The 13740-nt window shown below is 37.0% G+C and overlaps 1 protein-coding gene across 1 annotated transcript; it reads left to right on the top strand.

The window, feature by feature from the left end:
* Positions 1-1904: 1904 nt before the first annotated feature.
* On the top strand, positions 1905-12726 carry LOC131981970 (integral membrane protein 2A-like). Its single transcript, XM_059346516.1, has 6 exons — positions 1905-2205; positions 2608-2745; positions 6170-6355; positions 6455-6565; positions 9916-10060; positions 11613-12726. The coding sequence occupies exons 1-6, from the start codon at positions 2134-2136 to the stop codon at positions 11705-11707; spliced, it is 747 nt and encodes a 248-aa protein (XP_059202499.1). The 5' UTR covers positions 1905-2133; the 3' UTR covers positions 11708-12726.
* Positions 12727-13740: the final 1014 nt, after the last annotated feature.

Here is a 13740-nt window from a genome sequence, read left to right as displayed (position 1 = left end):
AGTGCACTGTGGTAGAGACTTTTGTCAATCAAAAGGTAGCCATGCCACAAAGCATACTATTTTTCTCTAGTTTGGATCATAATGTACAAAATTATCATCTTGCTGTATTGAAGAAGACTTGAAACTATCGATTGACACCATAAACTCATTAGGAAAATGATAACTGAGGTAATAAACGAGAAGTAAGAAGTAGGGTCATTTTTTCATAGCCTTCTATACAGTCTGACTTTTCTCTTTGTCCCCTGCTGGGCTTAAAAAGAATACAGGTTTAGGACAATTCAGCATTGGCTTCAGTTTTCAGGCCCAGATGTTGCCGCTTTGTTTGACCCTTGGAATAATTTGACGCCTTTTTTAAAATTAAATAAAATGTGTCTTCTGATTAATTTAAAATATATATAATGTATTGAATATAAAACATGTAAAAATAATGAATAACATAAACAAGAACAATAATTGGCCTATCCTGGAACTTGTGTATAATATGTCTACAAAATAGTTTAATTCATACAGGTCATCAGTGGTGGAAAAAAAGTATTCAGATAAAGTAAGTAAAAGTACTAATATCACACTGTGAAATTACTTCACGGCAAGTAATGTAATGTAATTTCCCAGCTTGGGATAAATAAAGTATATCTTTCTATCTATCTATCTATCTATCTATCTATCTATCTATCTATCTATCTATCTATCTATCTATCTATCTATCTATCTATCTATCTATCTAAAAGTCCTGCATTCAAAACTTACTGAAGTAAAAGTACAAAAGTAGCAGCATCAAAATATACATAAAGTATAAGTAAAAGTACTTTTTATGCAGAATGGACCCACTCAGATTGTTTTATATATTCTTAATATATTATGACATAATTTGTATTGATGCTTTTATGTAAGCAGTGTTAGGACAGGGTTCATTTAATTACTTTCAATACTGTTATAAGATTTAATTAAAAATAAGTCTAATCACTTTGAATTGATCATATATTTTATGTTAAATCTCGACTAAAGCTGTCAGCTAAATGCAATGGAATAAATGGACAATATTTGCCTAAAAATGTAGTGGAATAGAAGTAAAAAGTTACATAAAATGTAAATACTCAAGTAAAGTACAAGTACCTCAAAATTGTACTTAAGTAGGCTATAGTACTTGAGTAAATGTACTTACTTAGTTGCTTTCCACCACTGCAGGTTTTTCATTTTTCAGGAACCATCAGAGAGCCATGGACCCTTGAGGGTGACTTTGAGGTAAAGGGACACAAGTTAAACTGAAAGTGTAAATAGTCTTGTGGTAGGTTTCAGTCTAATGCAGGGATGGGCAACTTAAATGCTGGAGGGGGCCATAATTTTTCATGGACACTACCACAGGGCCACATATAGGAGCATGCACTTAACCAGATATGACAAAACTGCAATTTTAAATATGTTTACAGTGCAGTAACTTAACATATCTCATGCTGAAATGCATGTATAACAGTATAAATAGGAATAAAAAAGGTTTGAAGCAGATAAAAAATAACCTTACTGTGATTTCTTTTTTTTTTCAGTGCAAGAACAGCAGACCAACATTAATTGCAAGAAGTAATTTTATGCATTTTACAGTGCACTTTTAAGATTTCATGCTCAAATGCATGTAGTTGTACTGAGGGCCACTTCAAGTGAGGGTGTGGGCCGTATGCGGCCCCCAGGCCTCCAGTTGCCCATCCCTGGTCTAATAAATGGAAGCGGATTTTTCCTGATGGGAAGCATTTCCATTACACTAAAATATGGGTGACTTCCAGCTGTGACCACTAGATGACGCCAAAGCTGCATAAATTAACTCCAGAGAGGATGCTGGAGGAAATAAATGACTTGAGGCAATAAATGGTTTCAGTGGTTTCTGTCTAACCAGCAGTAACAGTTACGTCTAAATCATCCGGATGTTTATATATTTAATGCTGCTTGAAGTTTCAGTAGTTTTTCCCAGCTTCCGTTTCGGTTGCCATCTTAATCCCCTCCAGCCACCGGAAGCTCTGGATAAAGCCGAGGTTGCAAAGTGCGTCACAGAGCGGAGCTGCAGCAGCACAGACACACACGCACACACGCTCTCTCCTCTCTTCTGTTTGCACAAGAAAGCCGAGCTGACGGTTCCTCTCCAGCATGGTGAAGATCGCTTTTAACTCTGCTCTGGCGCAGAAGGCGCTGGGCAAAGAGGTGCCAGCCGCTGTGAAGGTGAGCTATCGGGCTTCAGGGCGCCGTGTGATCCCGGTGTCCGTGTTGAGGCTGGTAGCAGGCCTGCACCGGCCGCACACACTCAGCCGGGACCGTGGACATAGTCTCTGTGTGTTTCATATGCTTGTTATGTATTCTCTTGTATCTTGCAATTGTTACATTAAGAGGTTTCAGTGTTTCTTTGCATAATGCATGAAGAGCCACAGTGCACCTGATGCAGCAGTAGGACCGCCCATCTTCTCACATCAGCACAGCTGTTCTGCACAGGCCAAACATTCAATGGGATTAGAGATTGTTGAGTCAAAGCTGTATGTGCTGAATGTTGATATTAAATGCATGCATTATTATGATTTGCAGCAGATTTGTTGACAGTATTGTGTACATGTATGTGTGTGTGTTTAGGACCCTGAGCTGGGCTCTGCTCCTGCGGGCAGTGAGGGCTCCACAGGTCGCTGTCTGCTCACCCTGCTGGGCATCGCCTTCATCCTAAGCGGGCTCATCGTTGGGGGAGCATGTCTCTATCGATATTTCACCCCAAAGGTAAATATGTGTGTGTTTTCTTTAAGGCTGCAGTACTTTAGTAGATGGGCAGAAAATCATCTGAACATTTTTGATTATTAATTGGTAAAGTAGCCTACCTGATTTCTCTATGCAAAAAATGTTGAAAAGGCTGCTTTCAGCATCTCACATGTGGAGATTTCCTGCATTTTCTCTGTTTTAGATCATATTTTTTTCAAACTTTGCTTTTTATTGATTTTTGCATATATAAATGAAACACATAATAGCATAACTAATTACACTGCAAAAAGGTGTGTCTAACAGATAATTTCACTTGACAAGATGTCTTAAATTAAGATTGTTAAATCTAGAAATAAGCATGTTGAACGCTTAAAATAAGAAATAACTCTTAAAACAAGTTAAATTATCTAACACTTCTAAATCTAAAGTTGTTTTTTTTTTAATCTTGGTAATAAATGAATAATTTTAACCTTGAGCCAATTTCTTTTGATAGCTTTTCTGCTAGCTGTGAGCAACACTTTGGCTAAGTCATTATCTTCCTTTAACACCGCATCAGTTATATTCCCTAGGTATCAAACTAAACATTTTTTGGGAACTACATACCCTTATACCTCATTAGATACTGCATTCACTCTTTCCCAGAATGGCTCTGTTTTTGGGCAGCTTCAGATGATATGTGAATGGTTTGCATCCATATGCCCACATTTCCTCCAACATGTTTGCTGTCTTGAGCGTTATTTACTTTTTATGCAGGTCACCTGACATGTAAACTCTGTCACACCCCCATGTGCTGCAGAGTTTATGAAACACTTACAAACACATGTATGTATGTTTTAGGACAGTGGTTCTCAACCCCTGTGAAATATTTTTTCAGCCAAGTACTCCCTAACCAGGGCAAAGCATTTTGGTTGAAAAAAAGAAGACTTAAAAACAGAGCGCTGTGCCATCAGTGTCTGATTTATTAAACTTTGAAACTGATAAACACATACAAAATTCAAACATTTGAAAAAAAAATATTTCAAACATTTTAAATGTTAATGATCCATGACTAAATTAATTGCAAATATTTCTCATCACTAAAATGTAGTGATTCAAACTAATGTAGTAAAAACAGTGAGCATATAACCATTTAAAACTATAACTGCTACGCTTCAACCACGACTCCATCTTTGAGTTTTCAAGTGATTGACAGGTGATGTCAGGTGGCATATGACGGGTTGGGTCAATCCATTTTATGAACTTATACTTATATTTTCCTAAAATATTTATTAGATAATTATTTTTACAGGATTTTTGCATGGATGTTACTTTTTAAATGTATATTTAAAATCTCACGTACCCCCTGGAGTGCCTTCACGTACCCCCAGGGGTACGCGCACCCCCATTTGAGAACTATTGTGTTAGGTTATGTGTCATACACAGTCACTGCAATCTGCCTTGACTCTGCTTTGATTTATTCTGGGGAATTTGCCCTTTATTTCCTTCCTGTATCTAAACTGTCTAAGCTGTCTCATCCAGGCAAATATGTTGAAACTTAATCTTTAAAAAAAGCCATGTTGTGCGATGACTGTAAATATTTTTAAACTGATGTTTATCTGATGTTGTTCCTCTTCTATATATTGAAAATAGCACGATTGAAAGTATGTATAAATGTTGACATGTTGGCTTCATTCTTGAGGGGTTTTTTTCTAAAATCATATCCCCAGTGAGACTGTGTGAGCAGAGCCGTGTTATGTGGGTTTGGGAGGGTTATTAAAGCTCCCTGTGACTGCTGATGGGACACTCTTGTCTTAGTGGGAAACCAGAATGCTGACTCTTGCTCACTTCCGTCTTGAGAGAAAGTGCAGACTAAACCTTTTTAAATCTTGCAGTGTTGTCAGCGAGAGTGCCTCACGTTTAATAAACTATCTCTGAGCCTTCAGGGGGTTTCCACTCTTATGCAAATGAAGCAGTTTTGAAGTAGGTTATTAAACTATTAATACAGTGCATAAACACTTCTCATATCAAAAGAAATTCAGCCTTGTTTGAGAGTTCCACCTTCCTTATTTTAAACACTGAACCTTAACTTGCCATAATGGATTTCTTTCTGGTTTATAGCTAAATATTGTATCTTGCTGTTTAAGGTTCCTTTCAGCACTTATCAGTTTTGATATTTTTCTTAACATATCATATCACAGATACAGATTGACTGCAGCATATCATTTTATTTTTTGTCTCCAGATAGGGTTCGTTGCAACTACTCCAATTCCCAAAAGTTTGGAAGGATTTGCAAATCATTGCATTATATTTTTATTTTCATTTTCAGTGTGCCAACTTTTTTGGAATCAGGGTTGTAAAACTTTCTACATAACACACTGTAGCTGAAAAAATGTACACAGCAACAACAAAAGAGTACAGATATCTTCTTAAAAAGTTACGAACTTCGATGGAATAGTGAGGTAATTTCTTGCCCTCTAGTGGTCAAAAATCATTCAGTCCTGATGTAGATGCACTGAGCTGTTGTCACTCATGAGGAAACCTTACTGCTGCAGGATGTTGTTTCTTAAGTAAGGCTAGTGCAGTTTGTTTGCAGGTAGACACTGGAGCTGAGCTGTTTGTGGTTACAGAGGTTAAGACCCAGCTCACCACATGTACCTTGGTTGCACGTGTTGTTTTTCCTATCACATATATAAACAAATATGTGTCGCAATGCAACACCTCAATAAAATACCTTTCGTGTGGACCAAGGTTATTATAGTTAATGAAATAACGAAAACTAGATGTGAAAAACATTTTCATTTAAAAAAAAAAAAAAGATAACTTACTGAAACTGTATTGTTTGGTTAGAAAACAAACTAAATCTAACTAAAAGTGAAATTGTCCTTCGTTTTCACTTTTATCAACTTTTTCACACAGGAACACATTGGTAAATCTGTTTATTGAGACTGGGATGTTACACGACTATATGAGTCGATTGTCTTCAAAAAGTTCAGCTCTTCACTTGAACCAAAATTCAAAACAACCGCAGCTGCGGGAGTTAATCACCTTATGAGATGAGATGAGATTCAAATTTATTGTCATTGATCAGAGTAACAAGTACTATGACAACGAAATGAGCCATCATCCCGTCCAAACGTATACAACACACACAAACAATAAGACAGAGGTGAACAGGACAGGAAGACGGAGGAAGAGAGGGAAATACAGCACACGTGAGGAGAGGAAAGGAGGAAAAAAATTGGGAGCTGCTCTGATTTTCTTTTTTTTAATAAAAGCCTCCTTCAAATAATAGCCTGCCCCTATTATTAGCCGGGTCCCAAACTGATTTTTTATTAATAGAAGCCCCGGCTACTATTTGAGGAAACACGGTGATCTAATTCCATATTACATTTAAAAATATATCGATATATCTTTCATATGGATATATGACTCATCAGAGTGATTCACTCTGCTTGCGTGTCTCCAGAGGCTGTATCACGGTGCCATGCAGTTCAGCGACGTGTCACCTGGAGCTGGAGGGGAGAACCAGCCGTACTACCTGCCCCGGGTGGAGGAGGAGATGGAGATCTCCGACAGCATGGCCGTCATCAGCGTCCCTCCTCCCCGTTTCAGACCCGGGGACCCCGCTTACATCCTGCATGACTTCAACAGGGTAACACTCACTGAGAACTCCCACTACTGTGGATGCTGCTGCTGCTGTTCTAAATCTGCTCTAAATCCTGTCCTCATTACTTCACGTGTGTGTGAGTAGAAGCTGACGGCGTACCTGGACCTGACCCTGAGGACCTGCTTCGTGATCCCTCTGAACACCTCGGTGGTGCTGCCCCCTCAGGACCTGGTCGACCTCTTCTCACAGCTCATGGTGAGTAGTGATCAGAGGCAGAGAAGAGGCCTAGATTTAATGATGGAGGAGAAACTATACCTAGGCCTGTCTCCATAATTACTATATCGACTTATTGTTCGATATATGAAAACGGACACGATAGTTTTTTCTGGACTCAATATATTGACTTTTTGTGCTTTTTTGGGGTTGTGTTTAAAGTAATGGTGCAAATGTTTGACAGGCAGAACAAATTGCCGAAAAAAACCCTATATTTCCCAAGCAGCCATTCCAGCTTTTTATATGTTATTTTAATAATAATAAAAATAATACATAATGTTTATCTCAGTGCCTGACAGTCTATTTTATTTGTTTTGGTTGAAATTTATTTATTTATGCTTTATTTATCTAGGATATTTTAATATTTCTTTTCAACATTTCAATACCAATGTTTAATATTCTCCAGGTTTTAAAAATTCATTGAAAACTAAATTCATTCATTGATTCAAACTAAAACAACATCGATACAACGATACTATCACTTATCTTGTTAGTTTCTGAGAAAATATATCGTCCTAAAAAATGTGTTCTCGTGACAGGCCTAACTATACCGACTCCAAACGCTCACATGTATAGGTCCTGATATGAAGGGCTAAATATTACCTGGGGAAATCCAGGGGTTTAAAATAATCTGTGCTTTAATCCTGTGCAAGTCTGTAATTTGTAGAGTAAAAATTTCCAGCACACATCATCATCTCCCCCTGAGACATTCTGTATTAGTAACACTGTATGAGTAATCACCACCAGAATTAAGTACTGGCGTTAAATATGTGATGTGCAAAAAATGTTATTAAATATATAGCAGAAGGCTTTAAATGCCATTAAATCATAAAGTTAACCAGACTAAAAAGATCAGAGCCATGTTGTAAATGGACTAAGACACAGCAGTGACTGAGGTAAAAGATAACACTAGCATGCTAAAATACACATACAGTTAAAATTAGAGCTGCAACAATAAATTAAATTAATCGAACAATAATCGATTATTGAATTAATCGTCAACTATTTTGATAATCAAATAATTGGTTTGAGCAGTTTTTTAAAGACAATAAATCCAAATTCTCTGATTGCAGCTTCTTCAATGTGAATATTTCTGGTTTCTTTGTTCCTTTATGACAATAAACTGAATATCTCTTTGGTTTGTGGACAAAACAAGAGTTTTGAGGACGTCATCTTGTGGTTTGGGAAACACTGATTGATATTTTTCAACGTTTTATTGACCAAACAACTAATCGATTAATCGTCGAAATAATTGACAGATTAATCGATAATGAAAATAATCATTAGTTGCAGCCCTAGTTAAAATGCTAACAAGCTGATGTCTGGAAGTTATAAAGTTTACCATTCTAAGGATGGAATGATGACACTCAACTCACGATTCGATACGATTTCTGATACAGGGTTATTGATATGATTTTTCTAACAGTTTTTTTAAGAGCTTGCAGACAAATTATGACTGACAAAAAAAGATTCCTTTAATTATTTCTCACATTTTTTTTTAAAATTAAACCTCATAACAATATATTAAGAAGATAAAATGAGCCCTACCTTGAAAAAATTAAAACACTGCTTACATAAATGCATCAATAATAATAATGTAATAATATATTTGGGGGCCGTTCTGCATAACAAGTGCTTTTACTTTTGATACTTGAAGTACATTTTGATGCTGATACTTTTGTACTTTTACTTCAGTAAGTTTTGAATGCAGGACTTTTACTTGTAGCGAAGTAATTCTGCAGTGTGGTATTAGTACTTCTACTGAAGTAAGAGATCTGAATAGATTTTCCACCACTGCTTATGATGCATCATTTCATCCTTTCCACGCTCACTTTTAGTTTAGCGTTGTAGCGTGCTAACATTTGTGCTGATAGTGGTAGTGGATGAAAAGTTAAGGGACCATTCATTGAGTGTGCTTACATGCAGTAATACCCCAACACAACACTATTATTCTAGAGTCTCTAAGTGCCATTCAATTAGGACATTCGGAGTTTCAGGCACATTGTTTGGAGATGTTTGGAACAAATTTGTAATTGTCTCATTTTGGGTTTTTAGTGTTGTCGCAAACCGTTTGCAGGGCTGCAGTAGAGATGCATGCCCAAAAGTAAAGCCCACATTTCTGGTGGGAGGGAGAAACTTTTAAACATTATGAAAGACCTGGATAACTACAGGTTTTTAGATATGCGCAAATATATCAACGCCAACTTTTTCAAGAAGGTGGCTACAGGAATGAAAGAGGTAGGTTGGTTTTTTTGCAAAGTCAAACAAGGCTGCCACTGGTGGAAAATCCTATTTGGACACAAAAAGGCAAAACGGCACAAGCAGCTTCAGACGTTCCACTCTTCCATATTACCATGTTATAAATGTATGATGTTAATCAGAGCATGCACAGCTGCATGTAAATGGGGATAAAAGTGGAATATTCATTTTCATTTGCCATCTAAACAGCTTAGTAGGAACACGTATACTTTATGTACAATATATGTTTGTTTTTTAAAGAATGGAAAATAAACAAAATATTTTGTGCCTTTTTGTCTTATCAGGAAAATGAATCAACCAAAAATAGTACTTTTTTTAAAAAAAACATCACTTTTTATTCAACACATTCAGACAACAATACATACACCAGATATAACAAGACGGAGATGCATTAACATTTATTCTTAATAATTTATTCTTTATCCTTAAGATAAATAAATAAAGAGATGACTATAGTTCTGGCATTGTTCTTATTTATGGTGCCCATCTTTCAGTAAACCTGCCAGCTGTAATCTTGCTGTGATTTTTTCCCCATGGTATAGACATTTTTTAGTCTCTCTCTCCATTCTAATATTGTTGGGGGATATCACCTTTTTGGCTACTAAAAGCCTAATCCTCAATAAGGAAATACAGCCTCAATCTGTAAGATTCTCCTGAATTATACCCCAAATAAATAGTGCTGGGTCTACAAAATAATACTTGTTGTATCAGTCTGAACAAAATGTATTTTAAAAATGTTGTGCTGGTTCAGATTATTCCATGTAAAAGTTTTTTTTGGGAAGTTTAAGCAGGAGAGGAACAGCAAGACTAAGTTTTAGGACAGTGTGAGTTCTCCATCAAGACATGCTGAACAGCATTTGGTGTTTGGTGGGTGGTGAAGCAGTCAGTGAATTTCATTATCCGATGTGGAAGTGTTTCATAAAATGCAGAAGTTTGATGATGATTCATTAATTAGACAAAGTCCTGCCCACTCTTCGTTTCACGCTTGGCTGCAGTCCTGTTTCCTGAGCTGAGTAAAAAAGTGATTCATTAAAAGATGCATTATGATTCCTTCGTGATTGTCTCTCTTCCAGTCTGGCTCCTACCGCAGCTACCTGGTGCACGAGGACCTGGTGGTGACGGAGCGTATTGATGACATCAAGCCTCTGGGCTTCTACATCCGCCGGCTGTGTGATGGAAAAGAAACGTACAGAATGCAGCGCCGCTCCAGCCTGGCAGGTCAGGATGTGACAGTCAACCCTGTTTGTTTAGCTTCATTCATATTTAAAAAAAAAAAAGTGCTTAAAATGGTTGTTAAATAAAAACCATTTTTGTAGACATAGTGTCTAAAGTTCAAGCCACAAGGCAGCCTTTTCCATAGACTGTGGTCATTTCACATTTAAATAAAACCAGTTAACACTATAGATAGAATATGTAATGGATTAATCAATTAGTCAATCAACTGATATTTAATTGGCAAATATTTTGATAATCAGATAATGCATTTTGGATTTTTTTAAAGCAAAACAGACAAACGTGCTAGATTCATGCTTCTTAAATGTGATAATATGATGTTTTTCTCTGAACAGCTTTTAATTTTTGGACCATTTGTGGGATAAACAAATATTTAAAAGATGTCAGCTTCGGCTCTGAGAAATGACACAGGGCATTTATTACTATTTTCCCACATTTTATTGACAAACTGATTAATGTAGAAAATAATGGGCAGATTAAGAGATAATGAAAATAATTGTTTGTTTCAGCCCTAATTAACACTATTAAAATCGATTCAGCTCATTTAAAAGGAGCTAACACAGGCTGTTTGTATCTAGTTTCACTTGTAATGTGCTGCTTCCTCTATATAACACCACAGAAATAGCTCATTTAAATTTGAAATAGATATAAATAGATAGACAATTTTAGTGCCTTTTTATACAAATAGTGCTCTAACTAAATGACCAGTGTCTGCATTGTCAGTTAGAAACACAAATGAATAACATTAATAATAAAGATGTGTCTGTCAGTAAAATTTTAAATAAAACTTATTTTTTATCTTTAAAGTTTTGACCAATAAGTACACACATCATAGCAACCTCTAAGAATATATGTAGTGATTTCTGTGAAAAATATATTTTAATTTTACTTGAAAAGGAATTATATTTGACATACAATCACTTTAATATTTAAAGGGGACATGTTCTTCTCATTTTCAGGTTCATAATTGTATTTTGGGTTTCTACTAAAACATGTTTACAAGCTTTAAGCTTCAATAAACACTTGTTTGTTTGTTTTCCTCACACTGTCGGAATAAACCTGTTTTTACCCTCTGTCTGAAACGCTCAATTTAAGTGACTGTCTCTTTAAGGCCCCCTTCTGAAAAAGCCCAATCTGCTCTGATTGATGAGTGTTTATGGATCTTTCGTATCTGTGCTCTGTGTCTCTGCACCATCATTGCAGCCTGGTTATTCCCCGGCTGCAATGATGGTGCAGAGAGAAACACTGACCAAACAGAGCAGACTGGGGGGCACCCTGAATGCCCTGATTAGCCTGCTGCCCCCACGACCCGGCCCCAGATAAGTGGACGAGAATGGATGGATGGATGGATGGATGGATGGTTCTTAAAGAGACAGCACCTGTTTTTTGAACATTAAAGCATTCAAAGGTGTCATAGAAATCCAAAACACAAGTATGAGCCTGAAAATGAACCCAATATGTCCCATCAGTATTAATTAATGTCAGCAGTAGAGGATAAACCACTACAGATAACGTTTGTGTGTCTTGTGTGTGTCAGGTGGAGGCATCCAGAAACGCTCTGCGGACGAATGTTTCACCATCCACCACTTTGAGAACAAGTTTGTCACGGAGACGCGCATCTGCAAGGCTTGATGGGAAAGCACAGGCATGGGTCAGGGAGCGAGTGAGAGTAGAGAGTGATAGAGAGCGCCAGAGTGACAGAGAGAGAGTAGGAGGGAGTAGGCGAAGGAGGGAACAGCTTTCAGCAGAAAGTTACTTTTGTACAAAACTCCAGTTTCTGCCTCCCCTGCTTTAACCCCAGTGATAAGTGAATTTAAGTTCCAGCGTTATCTAGCCTAACCCCCCACCTCTGCTGTACGCCCCTCAACCTGTAGTGGGGCGAAGTCCTAGCTCTCTTGCTCAAATATTCACTAGATAGTCTCGTACTAATAACCAGCGTCAGCCTGCTTACTGAGAATATACTAAGTTTCATTTGTTATGTTGGTTTCTGTTCTGTTGCCGTAGCTTCCTGCTGAATTATCTTATCGTTGTTACTGTAGTACAACATCCACTCAGCTCCGGACAAGAGTGGTTAGTCCTTCTACTGATTATCTTAGTGATACTGAGAAGTCAATCATATCAGACCTGTCTGTCAGACTGTTCCCACGTTTTATGAAAAGATCCACTACATGTTATAGTGTGATACGGCACAAGTCACCCAGGAAATGTATGGTACAGTACAGTTACAGTACAATGTAACATGGTTGTCCTTGTCAGTTATGGATGTACCAGAGCCCCAAGCACATTTTTTGTAGATATTTGTGCCCCGCTGCTCCCAGGGGCCTCTGCTGTCCTGCTGTGTGATAATTTTATTATGTAATTAATGGTTATGTCAAACCTGATGGTGAGCAGTCCAGCACCCTATATGACCAGTGTTTGTGTTTGTGTAGAAACCTCATTTTGTGACAATAAACTTGAAGGATGGTCAATAAGCGAAAGGGAAATTTCACTACATTTGAAAAACACCCATTCTTTCTGTCAGAATTTTTCCAATTTTTATTTATGAATTTGTAGTCCCATAATGTGAGAATACTTAGCTGTTATAAGCAGCTGACTATAGGAGGCTCTTAGTTTTGCAGAACTCTGTATATTTAAAGTTAACACAGGAGCGACATGTTTGTAAAAAAAAATCCTTCAATTGCATAAAACAATTGCACTTGATTTGGAAAGCCCTTATGGAGAAGCTTGAAAGTTTGAAAAAAAAAAGGCCTTTTGCCAAATAATTTCAAGTCATTTTCAGTGGTTTCCCACTCGATGCCTGCACAGAAAGACAATCAGACAGGAAGTGTGTGTAAAAGTGTTTCTGTGTCAGCTTTTTAACAATACTAGAAGATTAGATAAAAACCAATGTTGTGTGCAGCTACTGAAATGAATTCACTTTGTTGCTGAATAAAGTTGCATTTCTTTACCTATTTAATATTTGTCTGTTTGTTTATTATTCAGCATGTCCCCATACCTTAATGACAGGAGAGGGAAACTCCCAAAACAACATAATATGACCGCTCTATGTAAAGATGTGGTTGGAACTACCTGGTTACGAGAACATCATTGTCCTAAAAATCAAGACTCGTACAACAATAACTTGTGACCCACTAGAAATGTGTGGCTGTGTCCGTATCTGACCCTGTCCTTTGCCTTTATTTGTCTTTTCTTATTGAGATTATTCAGATTTTATTTAATTTAGGGCATTTGGGCCCCCCATATGGTGTGTAGCGCCCAGCCACTAACAGGGTGTGTAGCCCGTTCTCCAGTGGTGGAAGAAGTATTCAGATCTCTTACTTCAGTAAAAGTACTAATACCACACTGTGAAATTACTCCACTACAAGTAAAAGTCCTGCATTCAAAACTTACTGAAGTAAAAGTACAAAAGTATCTGCATCAAAATGTACTGAAAGTATCAAAAGTAAAGTACTTGTTATGCAGAATGGACCCACTCAGATTGTTTTATATATTCCATATTGGATGATTATTATTGATGCATTATGTAAGCATAACAGCATTATAATTTTAACATCTTGTTTTGAGGTTTAGTTCAAACAAATGACACTTTAATCACCTGTAAAGTAACTAAAGCTGTCAGCTAAATGTAGTGGAGTAAAAAATAAAGTATTTACCTCAAAATGTAG

The sequence above is a fragment of the Centropristis striata genome, chromosome 12 (genome assembly GCF_030273125.1).
Source record: "Centropristis striata isolate RG_2023a ecotype Rhode Island chromosome 12, C.striata_1.0, whole genome shotgun sequence".
NCBI classification, from domain to species: Eukaryota; Metazoa; Chordata; class Actinopteri; order Perciformes; family Serranidae; genus Centropristis; species Centropristis striata.
Note: the sequence above shows the minus strand (reverse complement) of the source record. Positions and strands in the feature narration are given on the sequence as shown.

Bases quoted from the DNA above. Each gene is read 5' to 3' on its own strand.
- LOC131981970 (XM_059346516.1), top strand. From the start codon at position 2,134: ATGGTGAAGATCGCTTTTAACTCTGCTCTGGCGCAGAAGGCGCTGGGC. The intron at 2,206-2,607 runs GTGAGCTATCGG...GTGTGTGTTTAG, and splicing joins AGGTGCCAGCCGCTGTGAAG to GACCCTGAGCTGGGCTCTGC. The intron at 6,356-6,454 runs GTAACACTCACT...GTGTGTGAGTAG, and splicing joins TCCTGCATGACTTCAACAGG to AAGCTGACGGCGTACCTGGA.